Source organism: Folsomia candida, unplaced genomic scaffold (assembly GCF_002217175.1).
Source record: "Folsomia candida strain VU population unplaced genomic scaffold, ASM221717v1 Fcan01_Sc002, whole genome shotgun sequence".
Lineage (NCBI taxonomy): Eukaryota > Metazoa > Arthropoda > Collembola > Entomobryomorpha > Isotomidae > Folsomia > Folsomia candida.
Genome location: NW_019091194.1, coordinates 6,361,505 through 6,386,360, shown reverse-complemented (window position 1 = coordinate 6,386,360; position 24,856 = coordinate 6,361,505). Strand labels below are relative to the sequence as shown.

The 24,856-nt window shown below is 36.4% G+C and overlaps 4 protein-coding genes across 9 annotated transcripts in view; 2 read left to right on the top strand and 2 right to left on the bottom strand.

The window, feature by feature from the left end:
- The window catches only part of LOC110843294, a 43,931-nt gene extending 33,628 nt beyond the window's left edge, over positions 1-10,303 (top strand). The window contains exons 9-15 of the mRNA XM_035848104.1: positions 1,590-1,696; positions 2,749-2,820; positions 3,016-3,118; positions 5,024-5,401; positions 5,517-6,322; positions 6,402-6,584; positions 9,003-10,303. Coding sequence (XP_035703997.1) covers positions 1,590-1,696; positions 2,749-2,820; positions 3,016-3,118; positions 5,024-5,401; positions 5,517-6,322; positions 6,402-6,584; positions 9,003-9,043 — 1,690 coding nt within the window. The 3' untranslated portion in view covers positions 9,044-10,303. The remainder of the gene's footprint in view (positions 1-1,589; positions 1,697-2,748; positions 2,821-3,015; positions 3,119-5,023; positions 5,402-5,516; positions 6,323-6,401; positions 6,585-9,002) is intronic.
- LOC110843051 (phenoloxidase-activating factor 2) lies at positions 10,017-11,719 on the bottom strand. Its single transcript, XM_022088963.2, has 6 exons — positions 11,544-11,719; positions 11,343-11,474; positions 11,150-11,271; positions 10,873-11,082; positions 10,598-10,784; positions 10,017-10,503 (listed from the first exon to the last, which is right to left on the bottom strand). The coding sequence occupies exons 1-6, from the start codon at positions 11,682-11,684 to the stop codon at positions 10,342-10,344; spliced, it is 954 nt and encodes a 317-aa protein (XP_021944655.1). The 5' UTR covers positions 11,685-11,719; the 3' UTR covers positions 10,017-10,341.
- Positions 11,720-12,156: 437 nt separating this feature from the next.
- LOC110844181 (tRNA (adenine(58)-N(1))-methyltransferase catalytic subunit TRMT61A) lies at positions 12,157-20,130 on the bottom strand. Its single transcript, XM_022090324.2, has 6 exons — positions 19,995-20,130; positions 19,288-19,559; positions 19,132-19,214; positions 18,934-19,049; positions 16,748-16,901; positions 12,157-12,576 (listed from the first exon to the last, which is right to left on the bottom strand). The coding sequence occupies exons 2-6, from the start codon at positions 19,557-19,559 to the stop codon at positions 12,251-12,253; spliced, it is 951 nt and encodes a 316-aa protein (XP_021946016.1). The 5' UTR covers positions 19,995-20,130; the 3' UTR covers positions 12,157-12,250.
- LOC110844180 (protein C12orf4 homolog) lies at positions 19,824-24,699 on the top strand. 6 transcript variants are annotated; one of them, XM_022090320.2, is made up of 11 exons: positions 19,824-19,979; positions 20,368-20,565; positions 20,652-20,776; positions 20,866-21,047; positions 21,109-21,392; positions 21,513-21,687; positions 21,757-21,881; positions 21,974-22,159; positions 22,269-22,390; positions 22,496-22,621; positions 22,698-24,699. In XM_022090320.2, the coding sequence occupies exons 2-11, from the start codon at positions 20,388-20,390 to the stop codon at positions 22,821-22,823; spliced, it is 1,629 nt and encodes a 542-aa protein (XP_021946012.1). In that variant the 5' UTR covers positions 19,824-19,979; positions 20,368-20,387; the 3' UTR covers positions 22,824-24,699. The 6 variants fall into 6 exon arrangements, with proteins under 6 accessions (XP_021946012.1, XP_021946014.1, XP_035703575.1 ...); XM_022090322.2 differs by having other exon boundaries at positions 20,655-20,776; positions 22,698-23,544; XM_035847682.1 differs by lacking the exon at positions 19,824-19,979 and adding an exon at positions 20,068-20,199.
- The last annotated feature ends 157 nt before the right edge of the window (positions 24,700-24,856 follow it).

Sequence of the window (24,856 nt, the reverse complement as noted above, 5' to 3'; positions counted from 1 at the left end):
GAGTTAAATAAATGAAATAGGTGTCAATATGTCAAATCCTTCAATTTCCTGCAATAATTAACATGTCTTCTTCTTCCGATTCCTATCTCGATCCAAGAGTATAAAAAACTTGAATCAAATATAACATGAAAATTGTGAAGTAATTTCATCTTTTGTAAATAAACGTATTTTTGATCATATCCTTGATAAGATAAAGGGAAGCTGCTACTTTGGGATTACATTTTTTTATTGAGGTTTACCCCGGCATAGAAGAGAACAATTATTGTTAACTAATAATAACGGACGTCATCCAGCTCTTGTTTGTAACTGAGCTCGGACAAAAAAAAACATTAATTAACTTTTGCCTCTGTTGCTGCCTCCATTTCATTATTGGTGTTATTAAAACTGATCCAGTTCTTTATTGTTGTTCTTCTTTTCCCTCTTTGTGAGTATGCATGTGTAAGACTGCATAACTAGGAAGGCTAGCCGATGAGTTTTCAAATGTGATAAGTAGTGTGGTAATGATGGCAAAGGGTTATATTTTAAGTCATTCTTCTTGCGTTGGAGGTGTCTTTTTTTCTATGTATTTGGAAAAGTCTTGTTCATTTGGTTAAGTTGCCAGTTGGAAAACCCGAATTTTTCCGAGCTTGCTTCAAAATTTAGAATAAGAGTGGAGAGTACTTGCTATTTCTCATTATTGTCCAATATCCTCTGAAGGAATGAGTTTAAGCAGTTATTTAGCCGAGAGATTGAACTTATAAGAATTAGTGGGCGGAACACAATTAAAAATTTTCTTGCTTTGTTTTCTTGCATCTTCTCATCCTCGCGAGTCGGCTTCTTTACTCTTCATTCTGGTAATATCGCTCTCCTTCTTTATTCTCGTGGCTGTGCTAAACCCCTTCGAAGGGACGATATTTATTTGAAATCCTCCAGTATTTATACATGTCTGTGGTACCTTGAAGGTGTGTACCCTTACAATAAATTACAGAATATTTTGACAATACTCTTAATAGTATTGGTTAAACATGTACACGTAAATATCCATGCAAGTATTTGCTACAGATCCGTATTTGAAAATCTGCAAAATAAATAAAATTCCTACTTATGTATTTAAGTATGTATAACATTATTGCTCTTTATTTTCTGAGCTCTGCTTTTAATCCAACCTTAATAACAATTATTAATTAGTGGGCGTCTCAAATTTTCTGGAGCAGATGAGCGTGAGAAAACCATTTAACGCTAGCACCGGACTTTAGAGTTTGAAGCCAATTTATCATACTCTTTGTAATTAATAATGCTTCATTTTCATCACTTATTTACCTCATAAAATTTGTTGCACTCGTCTCATCACCTTTCTAAAATTGTTTATAAGTTGTACACAATGGACGGAAATTAATTTCCGAATTTTACTACTTTTTTTGTTTCATGATCTTCGTACTATTTCCGCCGAAAATCTCACGCTTTTTACGATTGAATGAATGAATGCGAATACCACAGAAAGAAAATGATCATGTTACCATCATTAATTTTTTTTATGTCTAATGACTTTTTATTGATTGATTATTAAGGATCGTGATTGATTTTTGTTTTATTTTATTTTTTGTCCACAGTGGGGAACACTATTTAGGTTATAGTCGACAAGAGCTGGGAGGAGTGTCGTGGTATCACCTCGTCCACTGGAACTACATGAGAGAGGCGCAGGGCAAACATCGACTCAGTAAGTTTTTAAAGCTAAATCTTCAAAAAGCTAGAACACAATTCAATAAGTACTGACTGACAAATATTTGAACATTACACAAAATTATATTTGACGGACGATCACAACAGAAATAAATAATAATTCTTATCCTCGGCATTTACTCGCTAATATATCTGCATGCCGTCATCTTTCACTACTCTTCTTCTCTAGTCAGTTCATGACTTTTCGTGATTTATTCGCCGTTCCTCCCTTTGCAATCATGAACAAATTCACCCAGTTATATGCACGACTTTAGGTGCACACACATTTACAAGTATCAACCCATCTAGGAAGATTACAAGTGCACATAATTTCAAACCATTTTATTTAACTTATTATACATGTTTGCGGAAAACTGTACATACTGTAAAATAAAATGTGACTTTTGTGACTATTTACGTATGTCTTATATCCACTGCAAACCCCTTGACTGTCCTTAGCTTTAGTTTGAATGAATTAAATTCCTCTCACAATTTATGTAGTTGACGTCTTCATGATTTGATTAAAGACGCCGATATCTGCTATTTCCGTGTGATGGATGATGATCAAAGTGAATGATTCTTATTGATCATCATCATCGATTATATTATTACTAGCATCATCGAATCACTGCGTTTTGCGTCCATGCATAGCATTGCATTGCATTGATTCATGATGATGATGACACATTATGTTCCATTAGATTATGTCCAATTGAGAGAAATGATGATAATAACTGTCAAAGTCAAGAGCATTTATATTCCTCTTCAAGAAAGATGACGACACAATAACTGCATTTGCTTTGGTGTACACCTCACTCCCGCTGGGGTTTGTTTTCAGTCGTTTTCGCAAGTCATTGATTAAGAACAGAGAAATAGAGATAGATAAAGAGAGAGACAAGAGAAGAAGATGAGATGATGGTTTATTAAACGGAATGACGAGTTATCAAATTAACAGAATTATTTTGCAATTAAATAAGTCAATCAGTTGGTATTAAACGTCAAGTCGAGATGAATTGAGGTATTTATAATATTATTACGATGTGTTTGCAGTAAGTCAGTCCGACCAAGAAAAGTCGTGCATCCTTCTCCTTAGAATGGAAACTCGCGGAGGGGAGTGGTTATGTAAGTTGATTTTCATTTCATGTACTTTTTAATTCTAAAAAGTGCATTTTGCAACAACAATGAGTTTATGAGTATTTGAAGAAATTATTCACAATCTCAACTGACCGAGCTGATTAATTTTCTCTTCATAACGCTATAACGGATGTGATATCTACTATACATTTGCCATTTTTTGACATGTTTAATAAACTTTAGGGGTTCACTGCGTCCTCCAAGTGAAGGATGGGACGGATTCAAACTCTAGTTCACAGCCCCACCCCACTCAGTCCGTCATCGTGGCCACGAACCAAGTACTGAGGTAAATCATACGGATTGATACATGTACATATACGTACATACATAATTGCAATCTTTGATTTCTCATTGTTTTTTGCACGGGTGACAGTATATTTTCTGAAATGGTAGCGTATATGGTGTTTTTGTTAGTTGTTTGGCACAAGAAGTTGCATAAGCATAAGGTCACGCTTGGATGTACGTTTTTACCTACAGCGAAGTCTTTTTGTAATCAGAGACAATGCACCCTTTTGTGATTTCTGGGTGTCTGGTGTGTCTCCTTTTTCATTCATTAAGAAAAATAAGAGAGAACCAGAGGAAAAGACAATCATAGGAATTTGGGCTGAATGCAACTGTGACCTACAGGATTTGGATGGGAATTCGAATCTGTGACAAATTCTTGCATTGCACATAAACAAATTGGTCCTAAGTAGAAATGAAACAAAATGCCAACATATATACAATGCAATACAACCAACTTTAAATAACTGCACCGGTTAATTTCCCAGTAAACACTGAATATTGCGTTATATATCAATGGGATGAATTACAGGACTACGTACTTGTTGCATTTCAAGGTTTTTCTGATAAAATACCTTTTGCACTCTGCTAATAGTAATAAAAATATGAGACGACTTTTACTTATGGATATTCAATCTTGACAACTGCAGCCTCAGACGAGGGTGAGATTCAGGAGATGAACATGAAATTCTGACCAAACTTGATTTTAATGTTGCACGTTGGTTGGGATTAAATGCAGTTTAGATCAAGTTGAAGGTGGAGATGTTTGGAATATGCAATGAATTAAAATTAAAAGTGCCGTTTCATTCCGTATTCAATTTCTAAAAGTGGAAGCAGCAAATCTGAAGGAAAATGCTTGAAAACTTTTAATACAAATATTGAAGTTTGGCTGTGGTGGAGACCCCCCTCGATCACCTTAACGAGAAGGGTATTCACCACACCACCAAAAACCACTATTACTACGATATACTACTTATTTATGTATATACCATTTAAATACATACAACTTCCTCTCCTTTCTTTCGATCCTTCTCTATTTTTCATTCATAACTAAATTCAAATCCTAAGCCAAAATTGAAAACGCCTCGCCAACTACTTAATTCTTGATAATTCTACGTAGGATACATCTAAATTGAAGTGATTGAATATTTATTTTCCACCAAAATCTAAACCCATTTCGACTCTGCTGCTAAATATCTGTGTGCAATTTAAGAGGAAAAATATACTTGACAATTTATTCACTACTTGACACAAAAACTTGTCAACTTGTATTATTATTATTATCATTAATCAAAGTTATTTTGGCTATTGGTCAAGTATTGGTTTCCTGTTTTATCTTTGTCAAGAATCCAATGGATTGGTAAACGAGAATGTATGCTTGCACATGCACATTACGTGTCTATAGCTCTGTCCTTACTACATTCTGTTAAATTTTTGACATGACAGCTTATTTGAGCTTTTGATACATACTTTACGGTTTGGACTGAAGTGATTTTGAAAACTCTTTTGATATTTATTTGTATTGGAGATGATGAAAATGTTTGAAAACTACAGGGCACACAGTAGCCAAACATTATAACCATACAATGGGGATGATTTGAGAAATAAGTGTGAAGTCACTGTGAAAATGCCATTGTGTTGTTTTCACTCTGCTATATGCTGAGGCTTAAACGTTGTTATAATAGTCAAGTGGATTTTTGTGAGCATGTAGCACCAACTAAATCGTCATGTGTATGTGCACTAATGTGTATGGACATAGGTACATATAAGTGGCCCCCGTTTAAATCTTTTCTCTAGCTTGCGTGTCATGCACATACGTATGAACAACATACATAAGTAGCTGGGAATTATGAAAATGAAAATATGAAAATTAACAAACAAAAAATCATAATTTGGTTCGTAATTTCAGTGAACGCGAAGCCGGAGTGATGCGCGCAAACTCTTGGTTGTACCACTACTACACTGTGCAGACAAAGTTGCAATATGGACTCGCTTATCCTGACGCTGCCACCGCGGCCGCTGCAGCCGCTGGTGCGACGGCATCACAATTACAACAATTGCAACCTTCAGCCGCTGCCAGGCTGGCTGCTGCTGCCGCGTATTTTCCCACGACCTATGACCCCACTCATTATCATCACCATCAGATGGTGCAACAAGGGTTGGCTTCGCCTCACCTTCATCATGGTCACCCCCACCCAAATGGAAATGGGTATCCCTACGGTGCTCATCCCATCCCGCATTACGCTCCGCCACACCCACACCATCACCAGTACGAACAGGGCGTTAAGTAAGGAAAACAAAATGTCTCGTTATTTTGCAGTTGTAGTTCTACGCAAAAAATGTATGTATGCATACATATTTGGTAGTAGCATGTTGTCATTTATGCACACTTTCAATCGCAGGGACAAGGAGTCTCCTCTAGATTTTAGTCTGTCGTCGTCCGCCTTCGACCCTTACACCTCCGCCGCTTCTGCCTACTGGTCTCATCACCACTCCCAGGGTCAAAGTCAGCAATACCACCACCACCATCACAATCATTCCTCCTCCACCCACGCAGCCCAATATTATTCTAACACAATCAAGACGGAAAGTGTTCTTAGTCCTTCCAGTGTAACTTCTCCTTCACAAAATCACCATCAGCAACAACAACAACAAGCCCCCCAACAGTCTTGGAGTTTGTCAATCTCTTCCTCTAAATCACAAGTGCATATCAGTACGACCAATATTTCTCCCGTGTCCAACAGCTCCTCCTCAACTTCCCTCCCGGGTAGGAAGCGTTTCAAGAAGGGTGGTTCCATGGTGTCGTCGAGTGGAAGTGAATCCTCAACTTCAGCATCGCCACCTCCATCCGTTGCACAAAGGGGCACTTTCTCCGACTCTCATCATGGCCACTCGTCCTCTTCCGCGTCAGTGGCGACTGCATCCATTTCCAGCGGTCATACGGCTCGAACTAGAAATATTTACAAAGGTCTGGATGGGGAAAACAGTTCCACCATGGTGGGAATGACGACATGTCCACTGACACCTTCTCCCGTCTGGGAAGGGCAGACTCAGAGAGTGCCAGATCTCGCAACCATTACCCATCACAGCCATAATGGGCATAGTGGACATGGTCACCCTCAAGGGGAACGAGACTTGACCTGTTATAACAACATTAATAGCAGCGAACTCATCCATTGTGTACCCACTTATCTTCCATACAGTTCAGGTGAGTACCGATAAAATGAGTGTAGTTGATTAGATGCAATTTAGCACTAAATATACTAACACATTAAAATATTATGCAGGAGTGACACCGTCGTCAATTCCAAGCACCCCCAATTTCCCAGCAGTCGCAGCATATCACCATCCGTACAGCTATGGTTTCCCTCTTCCACCTTATCACCATCTTCCCCAGGGGGATGGAAACAGTGGGGGCAGCCCGAACAAGGAAAACAGACTTCCACCTACTCCCGAGTCTGACACCAATGGTGAGATTTTAAACCAGTAATATCTTCCCTACCATGAAAATGTTCCTATTGTTTCATGAAAATTTGCAACGTTTCATACCGTTCGACATGTTTATCATAATCAGTTAAGAAAAGCCATGAGCAATAAACTACCACGTCTTCATACTTTCCTTCTGATGCCTTTTCTTTCCCACGATGCTTCTCCTTCTTCTTCTTAAAGTCCACCAAGTCGAGTCCATGTCTAGTTCGAATCAGTGAGGGTCCAACCCAGTGGAACAGGTCTTCTATTCTCTTCGCTTCTTGAATCTGGAGTTTATTAAAGGACCGACAGCTCCCACTGTGAAACCACAAAACAAAGCAACAAACAAATCTTGGTGGATGGATTCTGCTCCATTCTGTTTTTATTATTGAGAAACCGTTTGCTAAATTCTGCATGAATTCATATCCAGAAAGTTAAAAAAACGCTTCTTCATCGGGAGAATCTTGTAATTAGAAATTTCCGAAAGGTACATATGCACAGTGTGGTTTTCCGTCGTACATAGAGACCTTACCTTTCTTTGCACACCCTGCCTTTGTTCTCAAACCGGATTATTTGGATTACTACTACTTTTCAGTTTACATTAACTCTTCTTTTCTTCTACTTACGTACCTACAACGAATGCACCACCACCCGTTAAAATTAATTGAATCCGTTTCCAGAAAAGTGGAGTTAATTAATCTTTGTCTGCCAATTAGCAGTGTAACCCATGGAACCTGCTTCATGCATGCAGGCATGACTTTATTAATTTATTTTAATGAATGAAGCAACTCTTTATAATACTTAAAATTCGTGGCTTATCCGTAATAAATTATTTGGTTCAACGGGGTGAAGGTGACCCTTGCCTTGCAAACAATTTTTAACAATATTTAAAGAAAGCAAGAGATGATATACAAACAAGAAAGAAATCAATCCCAAGTAAAGTTAGAGACAGAACCTCCTCGTTTCGCATTTAGGGCACGTTCCTTCCTAAAAAGCAGAATTTTACAGAAAATTTTACCAAAAATATTTCATCTCTTTCCGTGAGAAATCTCAATAACTTTGCAAGGCGAGGAGGCAGTTTTGTATCACCGTATTAAATGTACAAACCATAAGGCCAGGAAGAAATGTGAATCTCGCTCGTCAATGATTTTAGCTTATCGTCTCTTACTCACCCTTATCAATCAGATGATGCATGCTTACAACGAACTATGTAGTATTGGTGGGCAGGAGCATATCTCATCTCAAATTACCTCTCTACCTCTTTTCAACTTGGCCATTGTTGCAATTATGTACAAGAGCATAGTTCACATAGGATTGTATCATGCAGTCTCTTTACTACATGGTCAGTCGGTTGGTTAGCTTGGGGTTTAAAGTTGCGTTGAGTTAACCAAGACTGGTTTTATGCTTGGGATACGGTGAAGAATGTGATAATGTGTGAAAATGATGGGAGTTCCAAGACTCCAACTCAAATTCACAAAATTATACAAATTCAAAAAAGCTGGTTATTATTTCTTAGTCCATATCGCACTTGGCATCTATACTTGGTCACTCTTGTTCTGGCTTGTTGTTGTGATTTTCATAGCGGAGATGAAAGAAATTCATATCATCGGTCGTCATTTAACAAACTCTAATTCTCTTGTGCACTTATATTTAAATACTTCCATCGCTGTACTGTGTGGATGACGATATTGTGATCTAAAACTCTGAGCCGTGTTTCTCATCTTGCATTTATTAATGACTTTAATACATGGATATAGATCGGTTCTTTGTTGGCTGGTTATGTGCAAGGATGGACATTGGATGATAGCCGCTTTCCCACGGTCCACTTAACTTCTAATCCTCATCTCCATGTCCAGTTTGATATTTCTTATTCTGCACAAAGGGTGCCCATGATACCTGTTTCAAGTATCTGTTCATGTTCATCATCCGTGTATGAACGTATTCCTCTCCTCAAGAATTTTATGTGGTGCATCATGTTGTACGCTTTTGCTCTTGCTTTCTCGAGTCCAGATTCAATCTCCTGATCTCACATCGCATCCTTTCCTCCCTTCCTTATTCATGGAAGATTTACACGGAACATTTCCTTGTGGAATCGATATAAGCAACCCTTCTGGTTCCTGTTAGGGGTACTACACACTCGATAATGTATTCCACCCACTCCATATTTCATAATGTGGGAAGAAATCATTTGTACGAGATACCTCTGCTTCTTTTGAACTGGAGTCAGATTATTTCTATAAAAAATTAAAAAGTTATCAACAATTTCAACATTTGGTTCGCCATGCATTAAATAATTGGCAATATTTCTACCCAATGTTATATATATTGTACAATGTACTCTTAAATTGGGATGATTTTATTCCAACTTTGGGAGATTTCAAGTTATCGCCATAAACAATTTTGCTTCTCTCCAATTTCAGAAAATGAGGAAAACAAGCCAATAAAATGGGAGAGTTTATGAGCCAAAGTGACGTCTGTGCTGGACATGAAGATATCAAATCAAGAAAACCAAACCACCACAACGCATCTACATCTATACCAAACAAAATCGCACCCAAGTTCTGTAAATCTAATTGAAATCAAGTCCAAGGCAATAATATTGCTACGTGCATACATAAATCGGATCTGCTGATCTGTTTTCCATATTTTGTGTCTTAATTACTCGGATAAAACGTCTCAATTTATTCAATTGGTTGCATTAGCATTTTTAAAGCCTTAATTTTTTATCAAAATGCCCCTCACACTTTTATGTGGAATTCTGTGTAGAATTCCAATCACGAACCCCAATAGTTCACCATTACGTTAGATAAAAAAACATCCCTTGATTCCTCTACGAAATGTGTATGAATAATGATCCAACAACTGAGTCAAAGTTCTTTTATCTCATTCTGAGTAAAGACACAAAATGAGACAAAGTTACAACAACAACAACGGTAGATATACATGCATATGCACGTAGTAAGTAAGTATGAAACAATAGGGTGAGCAGAACAACAAGCAAAGTTAGTTGGGTATTTCTTATTCATTCCTTTGCTTCACATCACAAACACAAGTATGTTAACGAAGCCCTTTTGTTTCAAAAGACAAAAAATTACAAACCACAACACAAGACAACGTGTGAGGTGAGGTGAGATGCTCATTAATTATCAACCCATTGTGGAATAGTTAAGCAGTATATAATATAGCATAATCAGGGAGAAAATGAGTAATTGCTCGATTTTGTTTAAACATGTTTAATTGTATCCATTTCACTCATGATACGGATTCTATAATTAATTAGGTATAATATTTTAAGTGAATATCTTAACCAGCTGCACTTATTTACATACTTGTGAAAGACCGGCATCGTAGTATACACACCTATGCACGAAGGCCATGCAACTTTGTCGGTGGTAGCCTAGACCAAAAATTGTGTATTTTTTTGCAAATATTAATACATAGGAATAGCTTAATTAATTTAATCAGACTGTGCATACTGTACAGATGTCAGAGAATACATCACATTAAACGCAAGCAAGGTATGACAATAGCTTTAGCTAAATTATGTGAGTGAATTCAATATATATACAGATTAAATATAAGCATATGAAATATTTGTAAAGTTTCGATACATACAATTAATTACTTATTTATGTATTGTGTAACAATTAATCAAAGAGTATGGTCACATATATTATGCGATTGATGAGATAGCAAATAAATACAAAAATATCGAAAAACATACAAGTATAAAATTCATTGGGCAAATTTTGCTTTCCACTAATTGTCACGAATCCATCCTGCATAGTGGGCAACGTTAAGATAAACTCCGGGAAAGTTGCCTCTATCGCTGCAATCCCCTTTGGTAACTCCCCACGAAACTAGACCAGCCAAATAGAAGCGACCATCAATTTTGCAAACTAGTGGAGATCCACCATGTCCCTATAATCGTCACATACTTATTTATTACATATACACAAGTTATATTTATTTAAAAAATAAAATTGCGACCCACAAATTATGCATATGTACGTACCTCGCACGCGTCTTGGCCTGGCTCGCTTCCTCCTGCACAAATGAAGCTTTTTTTGTTCAAGTGAAAGCCGGGTCCTAGTTTTCCTGTTCGTCTGAACTGATCTTGACAATCCTGGCCTGACAGTAACGACATTTTAATTTTCCGGATGATGGGGTACCCGTTTTCTCCAAAGGTTGAAAGGACGCAGCTACAAAATGCACAAAATATACATATGGACAATACTTGAATTAACAACTACTAGCCCAAACTGTTGTATTATATAACTATTGACATACTTTTTCCCACCCTGTAGAAATTCTTCCTCGTGAGGTAAGCATACTTTCCCTACTAATGGAAAAAGCTCTCCCAAATTTAAACTATTCCTCTCCAAATACAAAATAGTAACATCATTGCTTAAATTGACCCAGTTGAAATCTTTGTGCTCTGTGCTTTCTACAACCCTCGCAACTTCCGTGTGCATTCCAACCACGACAGAGTGAGGTTTACTGAAACAGAGCAATTTTATCGAATTTTAATTTAAACTGAAAACATTTATCTTGAAAAAATGCGCACTGATTTTGGAATAAATGAGCCACAGTGAGAACACGGTGAGAATCTATTAGTGCTCCAGATCCTAAATATTGGCCATCCTTCCCCAGGATTTTTACAAGCCAAGGGAATTCTCGATACAATGCCTAAAAGCACATGAAAGAACAAACAGCAAAAAATGAGTATTTCGTTTTCAAAACGAGTTGAAGTTTTTTACCACATTTCCAACACCATATGCAAATCCAGGGATTGATGCAGGGTCGTGAATCCCACATTTTGGTGAGGGTTGTACAGTTGCAAGTATCAAGCAACAATAGTAAAGACCTTCGTTACATATTGCAGTCGCATTCTAATTAAAAATCATAACTAAATGCTTATTGCTTACACCAGATTAAATATATTTGATATGTTGCCTTACATGTCTAGGTTTGATAAGTCCACCTCCGTCCCCACATTCTTGAATTGTTACACACCTACATTCTTGACAGTATGCATGAGCCACGACAAAAACTAATAATGCAAGTATTAGTTTATGAAAACGGATTGAAAGTGGGAGCATTTTCAGTGTCTGATTGTATATGCAACTAAATAACTATCTGTAAAATTTGTCATTTATATAGTTAGTTGGATGCTTCCCTAAATAGGCCTTTTCTGATTAATCCTAACGTGAATCGATACATATGTACATATGCATTTGATCTACTTTTTCCATACACATGTATTTGCATTTTATCCATTAATTAATCCAATGTACGAGGAATGGTACATCACAATATTATCAGCAAAAAATAATGAGACCTGCTGCTGTGCGGTTGCGGAAGGTCTGTCCCGATTGTCGCAGAATATTCATTAACTTCTGGTTTGAGAATATGCACGGCGACAATGACAATGAATAGCTTGATGGATTTATTTATTGAATAATATCCACAATAATAATACACTGCTTTCTTCCTTCCTTCTTCTCATACCCTACGTGTCCACACATTAGTTTATATTGATTGATTAGTAAGTCTGATACTATCCAACAAAACTTCATTTTAGCAGACAGTAAGCTTTACTGTCAATCTTTTTATTGACAAATAAATAGTTAATAATTGTAACAAAATGGTATTACAAACAAAGTATTTAGGAAGATTTATCCGCTGCTGGAACAAAGGTTGAAAATGTAAGATAACCCGTGTGACCCTGAATAGTTTGGGTGGTACAAAGCGTGCGAAACTTATTTGCATCTTTTTTTACTGGTGCCAGTTTCTTTGTCGACCCATCTTCCGCAGGCTCACAGCCACTCTCATCATTAAAATCAATGGACATCAATGTCTTTGTTTGTATCGACATGGGTCGTTGCAACACCTCCATGCTCTTAATCTGAATAAAGTCCTCACTCGCCTTCAGAGCCTCCACGGTCTTCTGCACTTGCTCAATGCATGGAGAAAAGGTGCAAAGTTTTCCACCTGAAAAATATGCAGTAAAATGAAATATCAACTTTTACAAGTTTCGGGAAACGATTAAGTCGCTTATGTGTTCTCACATTTTCCATTCTTTTGGGCATGTGCCCAAACAAATACCATCAATACATGAATGAACACCTAATGCCTACATACATATGCACATACCGATGTGTGTACACATATGCATAGTTTCATTTTGTGGGCGCATTGCTGCAGCAGTAAAATTTTAATGTTCATCTTTTCTTACGAGTCAAGGAAAGGTGTTGAATACTGAAGAAGTTGATTGCCAACTTCACCACACACAAATACACGGGTAACGAGTTTTTCTTGAAGAATTGACCAAAAAGCAGTAAAGCACGGGCCAAGCCCAAGGAGAAGAGAGTGCAAATTACCTGGGAGGATGTATGTTATGTTATGTACCACACAGCTATGTTTTACGGGCGGACTGATACTTGCTATTGATTCTATACTTGAGCCAAGAATGAAAGAAAGAAGATGAAGGTAATTTTGAGGGAGATAAAGATAATTATGGTGATTGACAAGTCGTAGACAAGACCAGACCACAAACAGAGTTACGTTACATATATACGTACTTACGGAGTATAAGTTATAGTATGATCTCACAGAGTCCGGTATTGCACCCCAGTATTGAGAGACAAGACAAGACCAGAGAGAAGCATCATTACACACAGCCTGATTGTTTCCTTATTACAATTATTAGCGAAAGAAATCCAACCAATGCTAAATTCCAAGTTGATAATCTTGAATAATCTCAAATAACCCAAGATTTTTACAGGATGATGATGAGAATAATACTCCAGTCTCACAAATAAAGCTTCGTTATCTATGTATCTCAATTTGTCTGCATCTTTCATCCCTTAAAATTGTTAAATCCTTATTCTGACATTAAGAAAACGGATCATTTAAAAAATGTAGTTCCAAACTTATTTTCGAGAAATAAATAAATCTGAAAGTTATTGGCACGTGCCTCTACAGGAACTATTTATTCCAAGGGCTCGTAACCACAAACAAATCCCACGAACCAAGTCTGTTTCATCCTCACTACAAAACTAACGTTGGTTTTACGCTGACCCTTGTTCATCCAAACCAGAAACGAATCATTTACTCACAAACTATGTACATACATGAAACTGCCAGGTTACAACATAATATTGAAGCCGGATAACAAGCAGAAAGAAAACCTTTGGGTTTTGACTCCAGTTTAAATCGTCATCCCTCAACTCAACTACCAATCATTTAAAACAAGATGTATTATTACGGACCCTCAAGCAGAATCTCACACCTTTTTACGCTCTTGGATTACTTTCACAGTCTTATCCTTCTTCGGCCTTTAATCTTTAATCCAAATCTGGGCAAGTATAATTATTGGGCTATATTGTTAGATGTCAGATACGAGCATTACATAAATTGTACTTTATATTTTTGCGAATGAATGAATGAACTAACTCTATAATTTATACATATAAATGTACTGGAAGTGCAGAGTAATCCATGTGTGCCGGGATTAAGGGTATACATACATATTTATGTATGTTGTGTGCATTTAATATTTTTAAAAAGTGGGCCTTGTCTAACCAGCCATGTATCTCGTAGTCTTGATGAAAATAAAGTAATTAAGCCATATTTCTCCACTATTTTCCTTCTTGGTCTCATTTCTGGTGGTTCCCACACTCTTCACCCATCCATCCTTTGGTTAATAACTCTTCAATCCAGATTCTATAAATTCTTGTTCAACTTCAACTACTGCTGAGCTGCCTTAGTGGAGCCGACAGAAAAGTACCACCAACTAATCTTTTTCCTGGGAGATCCTCCACTTGAATGTACATATTTACCACCGCTCCTCAGCTTTGTAGGCAGTAGTTGATGCTGCTGGGAGAAACCGGATTTGGGTGAAATTTCAAAAATCTGCATTTTATCCAGCTCTACACCAAATCCAAAATGTGTTATTAAATTGGATGGAGAGAGTAATTCGAGTGGAGAAATTAAACGCAGACAACGCAACCAGACAACGGTAATTGACCTAAACCTAGACCGGCGACTGAAAGAATTTACGTTTTTTAGAACCTCATCGCGTCCCAGTAGTAATAAGGTAGTAGTAAAAAGTAGGAGAACCAATATAAATACGCGATATACTCTGCCCATAATAAATACATAGGTGTTTCTTATCTGCATTGGATAAGAAACATGAATACGACTGATTTGAGGAACTTGTTCAATCGTATTCCGACCAAGAAAACTAAACCACTCTGTTTATGAGGCAAAAACGGAAGAAAATTAATGTAAAATACCGTTTAGAAGTCAAACCACCAATTTTTATAGAAGTGCGAAAAGCATTGTTTCACAATTTACTAAAAAAGTAAACGCAATCCGGATTTGAATGTGAAAATAAATAAATAAATAAATGGAGCCACATTTTATACTTTACTTAGCAAATGCTTTTAAATCTTGTAAACCGTTTCGTACAAAGATGTGAAATGGTTTACACTGCATACGATGAGTTTTGATGTGTTTTAACACGACACGGAATAGAAATATCGGATATCAAAATATTTAAGGTACATATGCTCTACAGTTAATGAACAGGAAAACATGAAATTTTCATACAACTCACTGTTTGGCCGAAAAAAATTGAAAATTATGTTGTTATATAGTCAACTCCTTAATATCTGTCGCTGAAAATTTTCTTGCACTAAATTAACAACACTGCATGCATACATGTATTACGCTCCTCATGGTTATTTATGATCCATATTTCCTAACATTTTAGTATTTTCTGAATTTTCTTATCTCAAAAACACACAAACCATTAATAACAATCTATCGAGTAAAAAATGAATGTTAATCGGGCGTGGTTTGGATTTGCGATTTACCTGTTTTTAAAAAGTTGGAAATAAATCTACAAACTATAGACTAATCCTAAGAGTACTTACTACATATTTACATATATATTTATAACATGTATCTATATGCCTCTCCGCCCAACTATCCTACTACTCATGCTTATTATCGGCGTTTTTTACATTCAAGCACCAATATCTGATATTGATCCTGTATCGAAGAAAGTTGCACCACTGTATAGCACATTTTCTCAATAAAAATGTGTAGTCGTCAAGATCTACCGTTGCGTCTCTTTCTTAATTCCTCCCAAATGCAGCCCAACTAATAACACATTATTATTTCCAAATCATCCAATATCTCACATGCAACTACTACTGGGACTACTATAGACTAGCATCATTGTAATAATCACAATTACTTGATAAAGCATAAATAAAAATCCGCCCATAAATTCACAAGTCCTGACCGTCCAAGCCCATATCGCACAACTTTCCCACAGTGAAGGGTTTCACCACTACTGCATTTGAGCTCCTACATGTAACGTCTCTTTCCCAAGATAATTTTTATATTAAAACAGCATTAAATTATTTTATCTCCATCTTTTACTTGTTAGAAAACGGGATTTTCAGAAATCGGGAATTTATGTACTATATAGTCCCTTATTATATAGGATATAATATGCCACCATGCATGTAATCCTTCAGTAATGATCAAAAATATAATATTTCATCGCAATAAACTAGCATCCAAATTTCCAAAAATCATGACTTGACTTGTACTTACTAGCAAACTACTTGGACGTGTAGGACTATTACTATATGAACCATCCAATTTCAATCTGGGTGATTTACCGTCTCTCTAGTTCTCTTTTATTAAGTAGAAATTCACGAAAAATAAAAATTCGCCCAGACAGCAAAGAGATTAACAAGTCCAGATTATGGTATGTGCATGGTATGCATTGGCCTGCTGTGACTGCTGTAAATATGCATGTATCGGACAACTCTATCTCTAAAAGACTTGAAAGTTTCAAGTTTTCCTCTTTTTCTTCCTCTCCTGTATTATCTCACACTGTGATCTACCGCATTTTGCAGAAATTCTTTCGAGATCATATCATCTCAATCGGTAATTCATGATGAGATGGATGGATTTATCAAATTATTAGACCATTTGAGATCACTTTTAATAATCTGTAAAGTCAAAAGATGTAATTTCTCAATGTTATGTCAGATGCCATATATGTATGTGCACATGTACATAATTGGCTTATCAGTAGTTATTAGCGTTTAAACCACTTATAATCAATTATAGTAGTTACCTCGTTTTAAAACTTTTTGAACATGAGGGACCACGTCCCAAGGGATTGGAAGGTCCAAAAATACGGCGTCCACTTTGCATGGGATGACATCTGCAAATCCGTCAGACACCGCATCCCGATGCCCCACCGTCACACAGTCACTCAGTCCGTGATCCTGCAAAATGTTAAGAATGATAAGAAAGATACAGACATATTCAGACTCATTGATAAATACAAACTCATGGCTAGCAGAAATATAAATTCAATTAACTTTTCGATATGAAATATGACTCTAAAAACAATGGATTAAATTATAAAATCAAATTGCTTCAGAATAATAATTTATCTCCCTAAAATTGACATTTGGAAAATATAACAATTTTGAGATTTAATTCATTCATGTCTCAAGAAGACGAGAACGCCACTTCATTGTAATATATGTACGTGGATTTCAATAGCCGAGTCAAAGTACCATAAAGTACTTCGATCGCGTCTCCTATGTCTATAGATGAACTTTTCTTTTGCAACTTTTTTCCCTTCTGAACAGGAGCTAATTAGCAAGTCTTTTGACGTTTTGAACTCTTATTGAAAATATTTCAAAAGTTGGTTTGTGAGACCCCCTGCAGGATGTGATCAACAATTCAAGAAATTCGTGCTGTGGCTAATACGCATTATATTATTAAACTGGGAAAGAAAGGCAATAATGACCAAAATGAAGAAAACCAAAGAAAGACCAATCTTAAGGGAAGGGGCCATCTAGAAACACTGCATGGTCGTCGCGGACGGACGCCACAAATAAAATAAGGCTGGTTCTCTCAAAATGAGTGCTTGAAACAATCCATCTCCTCAAAAGAAATGAGAAGATGATGTCGTGACGATACCGTTCTGGTCGTGCAGGAGTGAGGGCGGAATATTATAATACGAATAATATAATGAATGATGTGATGGATTAATTAGCTAAAACTAAAGTGATGTTAGAGTTGTTGCATAAAAATGAAATGAAAAACTTTCATCACTATTTTTGCAAAAAGATTCCAACAGGAAGAATGAACTCGGTTGAGAAAATCAACTCGCACATAAGAATTTGTGAAACCGTATCGCACCGCATTTCAGACAATTTCAGAGTAAATCAAGTCATGTGGGTGTGAATGCCGCTGTGTTTTTACATACATTGCTGCTTACAAACTGAGGACATACTGAAAAAAGGAAGTTATCATTGGTGAAAAAGATTCACAAACGCTAGAGAAAAATGCACCTCATAGTTTTATATAGTGAACTGTGAATCATGAACAGTTTATCAATTTGTTTGTCCAATTCATTCTGCATCAGTTAATACATCAAAAATCTGTACAATAAATAAGCAAAATAATAATTTTCTGGTCGTAATCACCTCAAGGGTTCGATATATTAGAATAATAATCATTCCATTTTAAATGAGACATTTAATTTTATCGTAAAAAGGGGCATCGTCTCTCGATTATACAGAAAGGCAGAAGGAGATGAGGTCGTGGTCTCATCTCATCGTGATTCCTTCACCTGACAAGTTAATCAACATCTTAAAGAATTCCTTCCTATTCTAATGCATCTATATATGTATGCTTACATACATATATTTACTCCACAGTCCTCTCTTGCTTGTTCCTCTTGCGTATCTCTGCCTAATTATCAACAATTGCTAATCACTTTGGATATAGACTTCTTTTCAGTCCGGTGCACGAATTCACATTTATTCTAAACCAACCTTTCCCTTCTCATTTTAATCTCTGAACAAAAACAATGAAATGAAATCCTGAGCAATTCATTACAAACACAACGGTCCACCAGCTAAAGTTGTTACGTATTTATGTGCAGAATCTGCTGGTCTCAGATATTTAAAAGTCTATATACTACACCCCCAAGCTCCTATTTTTTATTTATGCGTAATTTTAATTTTAAATTAATACACCAATTACATAATGCCAGCCCCTAAGTCAGAATTTAATAAATGGTAATTATTTTTTTTTGCATACAATTTGGAAAATGAAAAACAAAGTCCAAATGAAGTTATGGGATTATGAGTGTCATAAAATATGTAGCTGAATTTTATATCTAGTCTAGACTTTCCATTTTGCAAATAGAATAGCACTTGTGTACATTTGTAAAAATATTATGAATATGTCTGGTATAATAAATCAAGATATTATTGCAATAATTTTACACAAGTTTACCTTAAATTCCACCCTAGCAGCATCAGCTCTTTTTTCGTGAAAGTCAAAAGTGTACAAATGCCCAGTAGGATGAACAGCTCGAATGATGGCGTGGGACAGAGAACCGCTTCCAGTACCTGCCACGGACATATGGCAAAATTGATAAGGGTTAATTGTATTAATTAGATATGCACGAACTATAATTCATAGATTTCTTACCCGCTTCGACCACTGTACTCCCAGGAATTAATCCCAACCCCATTATAATCATTGAGATATCTGGCGTGTAGATGATTTGTGTTCTGGAGAAGAAATACGTTCGATTAAATAAAACTGAATAACTCAAAAGATCTACAACTTTTACTTATTACTCACCGATGTGGAACATTCTTCGTCCAAAGTTCACAACTTGGTCGGAGGATATAACCCCAACCTTTGGGGAGGTGAATCTTTTCCCCGTACCGTTTACCCACCAAAGAATAGACGTCCAAAATACCATAAATTGACTGAAACTTGTTCTCCACCCATTGCCCGTTGCGATTCTTAATTGTTTTCCGAACCTGAAGTGGATACTGGGAGTTGACCGAGAGATAGAGGATGACCAGGTCACCCTCCTCCACCAGCTCCTTTGGCGAAAAGAAACTCATCTGCCAAAACGAGAAATTATGCCCATTTGTTACGACGGTTTTCAGGAGGAAAAATGAGACTTTCATATAAACTGAGAAAATTTTAGTCTGTGGATTTCACGTTTCATGGATTTCATCCTAACTAGGTAATCTCAGATCATAAGCTTGAAATTTAAAGTCCTCGTGTAGAAAACTAAAAAAATCTCAAGTTGCAACACAAGGTGTAAGCAAATTGCATGCGTTATTTTGAGTCAAGTAAAAATATTCTAGTTGGACTGCGGGAGTCCTCTATCACGATCCCCAGCGGACTAGCATTTCTAACCCGGGACCCGTCTCAAAAAATAATGTGGGCTGATATTTACAGACTTCAAGTTACAACTTATCTCCACTCCACACAAACAGTTCGTGTCAATGGTGTCAAGTCAACAGGTTGCAGATAAGGTGAGTCGTTCTTACCTTTTTATCCTGGGCAAAGGTTCACCGAGTAATAACGTTGAAGGGTTTAAGTTTGGGTCAATTAAATAAAGACAGAACACGTGCTTTTCAAAGTGGGTTCAGTTGACAACTGACTGTATTGGATTTTGGCAGTAAGAGGCAGGGTTTAGAGTCTCTTGATGGGGGTAGCCTTATCCGGGGGGTGGGGCTGCTTGATAAGTATAGGGTAATTTTTATTACCGGAAGCTAATTTTAGTGCAAAGAATGAATGGTTATTTATCATCCGATTTTTTAACTTTAACTTTTTTAACCACTAAAATTGAGAACTCAATTTGAGATTTAAAATTTGTGAATTTAATCGAACCCATAAATGAAATAAGTAATAATATTTCAGACGGATAATTAAGCTTGAAAATGATGATGGAATCGAGCAATGGTGGGGTGGAGAAGGACTTCCATATCATTTTGACAAAAGGAGATCACATTTTCAAGATCGACATTCCTGTAGAAATTCCATTTCCGGAGACTAGGATTCTGGAATTTACACAAAGAATTTTGACAGTATTTGATCTCCCAATTATTTTTGAAGATGGTAAGCATAGTGTAAGTATGGTCAAATGCATAATAAGTAAATTATTAGTGAACCAAATTATACCGAGTTCTATGCGTTTTACACAGAAGTGGAGGACAAATTAAAGGAGTTTGTAAGAAGGGAAAATTTTGGTTTTTTATCAAGCGAAACAAACGTTGAGGAATCAAAGCTTGAAGCAAATATCCTCGAGTTGGAGAAATCGTTTATGCACGTAAGACTTTAGACACGCCTAACTATGGACTAGGTTATCATACATTTAGAAAGTTATCAAACGTAAATGTGCGTCATGCCATGTACTAGGAGACGCTTGAATTTAGTCCACCGGAAGTTGTTGGCGATGACGAAGTTTTTGCGGATGCTTATCATTCGCTGGTACATTCCCCTCTACTCGTATCCTTATTGAGGAAAGAAAGTGCCCTCAACTCATTAATAAGAGAGTCGTTTCGTAAAAAGGGAAACGAATTGGCTGAGTTGAGAGGAAGGTATTTAAAATACAAATTATTGTTGTTTATAAATTTGATTTATATATCAATTTGTGGACAGACACTACCATGAACTAAAGAGCGCTGTTGGCCAAGCTACACAAAATGGAACTACGGCAGACACTTCAGCCCTTCAACGACTCCATATGGAAGAGGAACACATGGTGACTACCCGTTGGGAAAGTTTGATAGAAAGCGAGAAGGCTTCTCAGAAAAGAGAATTCCGGTCTTGGGTCGTGCACACTTATCAGGATTACTACATTGAAAATGCTGAAGAACAAGACGCAGGAGGCGCTGGAAATTCTAAGAAAAATATGAAGAAAAAGTTATCCGTTCGATTCGATGGTAAATATTTTAATATTTATTGCTATTAATAAAAGTAAACATTATCATCCTCTGAGATATCCATGTTATCCTCCTCCTTATCCATGCTGTTTAACGAGATCTCAACATCATTTTTTATAGACTCTTTAATGATCAGCTATCGTGATGAAACTGGGGCTGAAGGTGGTTCTGGAGAAGATTCCTATATACAAGAAAGTTTCACTATTCATCTCGGCTCCCAGTTGAAGCAAACTTATAACATTCGACTCCTCTGCTGCAACCCAATCATGGACTTTTTACGGTTCAAAAATGAAAGGTTAGTTAGAATAGTTAAAATAGGTTCATCGTACATAAATAAATTGAGGCATTTGTTTTGCTAACTCAGCTCGAGAGAAATTAGTCCACAACGTCTGCAGATGGCAATATCCTTATATTCTTCTGACCTCTCTGGTATTGTTTTATTGACTGACACGGAACCAAATGTGTATAATGATGATTCTGTGGAAAAGGGTAAGAAAAAATTGATTTATTAAAAATTTATGAAAACTTAGTGAACTTTTTCGCTTCAGTTTCTAATTCTGACATGTCTCCTCCATCTTTAGACTTGAACGAGTTGACAAATCAAACAACAGATTTCCATTTCGAAAGCTTGGAGACCCAACTCAAGTTTTATAATCAAAATAAAATTGAGCTCAAACCTGGAGACTTTCTGTTAACGAGACACTCCAATTTGAACGCTGCACATGTTGTATTCCATCTCGTCTGCAATCAGGGTTCACTAAACCGATGTGAGTGTAAAATGCATTTCATGAATTTATACATACATTATCATCTGTAATATAGTCTAATGCATGATCATATTCTGTAATATTTTCTGTAATATGTTCTCTTGTGCAGTGGATAACATTAATTCTCGCCATCCCGTTATTCTCGGACTCCGGAATATTTTAAAGATTGCTTGCCTTAACGAAGTCACTACAATTACAGTTCCTGCTCTCTTGGCTCATGAGATGACTGAGGTACTTGTTTCATATATTTCTTTACTTGCGATTAAATTTTTATTTTATTTATGTATACAAAAAATTATACGCCTTTGAATTGAGTAAAACAAAATTTATCTATAGGGAATGACGGTTGGTTGGTGTTCTCGACGAGCGGAATTAGTTTATAAATGTGTCAAAGGGTTCATGATCGAGATGGCTTCTTGGGGAGGAGCAGAAATGAAGAATCTGCAGTTTGTTGTTCCAAAGGTAAGTGCATATGTGACTGAACAACGGATAAATTGGCAAAATTCACAACATGTGCTAATAGTTTAGCTTGTTATAGGACATGCCTGAAGAAATATTCCACGCGCTGGCCGCAATGCTTCCGAATATTTTCAGAGTTTCAAACCCACTTCGGCTAAGCTCATCAAGTTCAAGTCATAGTTTACAACATCAATCAAGTCACTAAGTTATTATTAATAGTTTTCGTAACAGTAGTGCAAAGTTTTCGCTTCCTAGCTTTAAATACTCTAGTCATTTCAAATTTGAAGTGTGGTACTAGAATCAGACTATGAATTGATTAGTCAAACCCCGCACACGCACCGTTTCTTCCGAATAATGCAAAATGTTTAATTCAGATTTTATCTAATCGCAAATATTATCTTAAACCATGTATATCAAATTCAGTTTTGTGTAAAGATGAATCAATATAGCAGCATGAACCACTCATTTTTTGTCAATATACTGTATTCTTGGAACTTATTGCGTGTTGTATGCAATAACTTTTGTGTAATCCACTCGTAACACCTACAAATCCTGTATAACTAACTAGTACCTACCAGCTAAGGATAAGTCACTTTTATTATGTATGAATCTCTACCTAACCATATAATCGTCCGTCAGTTCAACATCAAAAACAAGACGACCGGCTCGCCAACAAATCTCTCAACAATTCTCAATTTCAACTCATCATTTCTTCTTTCCTTCTTCTCGTCCAGTCCCTCCGTCCGTCCACCTCAATAAAAAGTTGGAAAACAATCATCATATCATCATCATCATCTTCACCACCAAAAATCCTAGCTCTCCTCCCGTCCAGTTATTATATAGCAAACAACATGCCACTACCAACCATGAGACCAGCTTTATTGAACCACCTCAATTCAATATGAGAGGAAAAATAGTAAAAATGCTCCCGGGCTCCTGCTAATGTATATACTTTGAAGTAGCAGATATGGAGTAAGTAAGAAGAACAAGTCCCATCCATCCATGCAATTTAGTTTAGTTCAGTTTTGGTGTGTTATGTTATGTAAAGGTGCACATGTTTTTATTTTCCTTTACCCAGTGCCAGCTAGCTTATTACTTGCAGCTTGTTTAATAATGCTTCAACCCTATCCTTCCAAATGAAGAAAGGTGAGCATGGCATGATGGCAATACGGCATGGCTGACTGTCTGACTGTCCTTGACTTGTGCCGTGAGTCCATCCAACTATAAAGCAAGTAAACCCTCTTCTTTTAATGCTTCTTTCTGCTGCTGGATCTGGATATTCCAGCAAATATATAAGGAGAGAGAAAGAAACGAGAAGAAGAATCTCCCATCATATCATCATCATCATGAGAAGAAAGAAGTAAAAAGTAAAGCAGTTTCCAGCCAGCTCTTCCCTCTGTACATTACATCTCCTCTCCGTGTCAATAATTCTCTGTATAATAATATTTTAAATAAGTCAAAATTTTCGTAACTAACTGTACAGTTTTGCTAGGTAAAGGTGAAAGCACTATACTCTAGTAGCTTCTCCCGCATGTAGATCATTAAAACTTATATGTAAAGTGTACCATTTGAACTGATTGTACTCTCAATTTGTATCAAAGCGTAATAATCTATACACTGTACAATTATTGATTCCAACTGATCTTCCAATTTTTATATTCCAATTTTAATAACGAATTCTAATATATCTTGATCAAAACAGTGACTTTTTCATAATCAAACCCCTTCAGCGTCCTTTTTTAAGATCCGCCGTAATATATTTATTAATGACGAACGAGTGAGTGAGTGAACGAAAGACAAACGTGACGTAAATATTATATGAACCTTTGTTCTTGTTAAAACTGGGTAATAACGATAGTATAATGTTACTTGAGTGAAGTACTAGCTCTTGATAACAAATTATCTCTTTCTTTATGAGGTCTTTAACTGGGCAATAGATTTATGCATACAAGCCAACTATTTAAAATAAACGAGTGTAAAATAGGAAAAGTGTGTACAATATCGTCTGACATATTAATGTAATCTTTTCTTTTATACCTAATCACACTATAAACTGAAATAATATAGTATTTATCTCGTGTCAGGATCTGAAACTTTTTTACCAGATAAAAAAAAACTAAAAAATAAACATATATCTACATTACATATACATATTTCATCCTTTATTCTCTCTTTCTCTCGCTCGGACTGATTAGCCAGGATTAAAAAAAGACTGCAAAACTAAATTTAATGAGATAA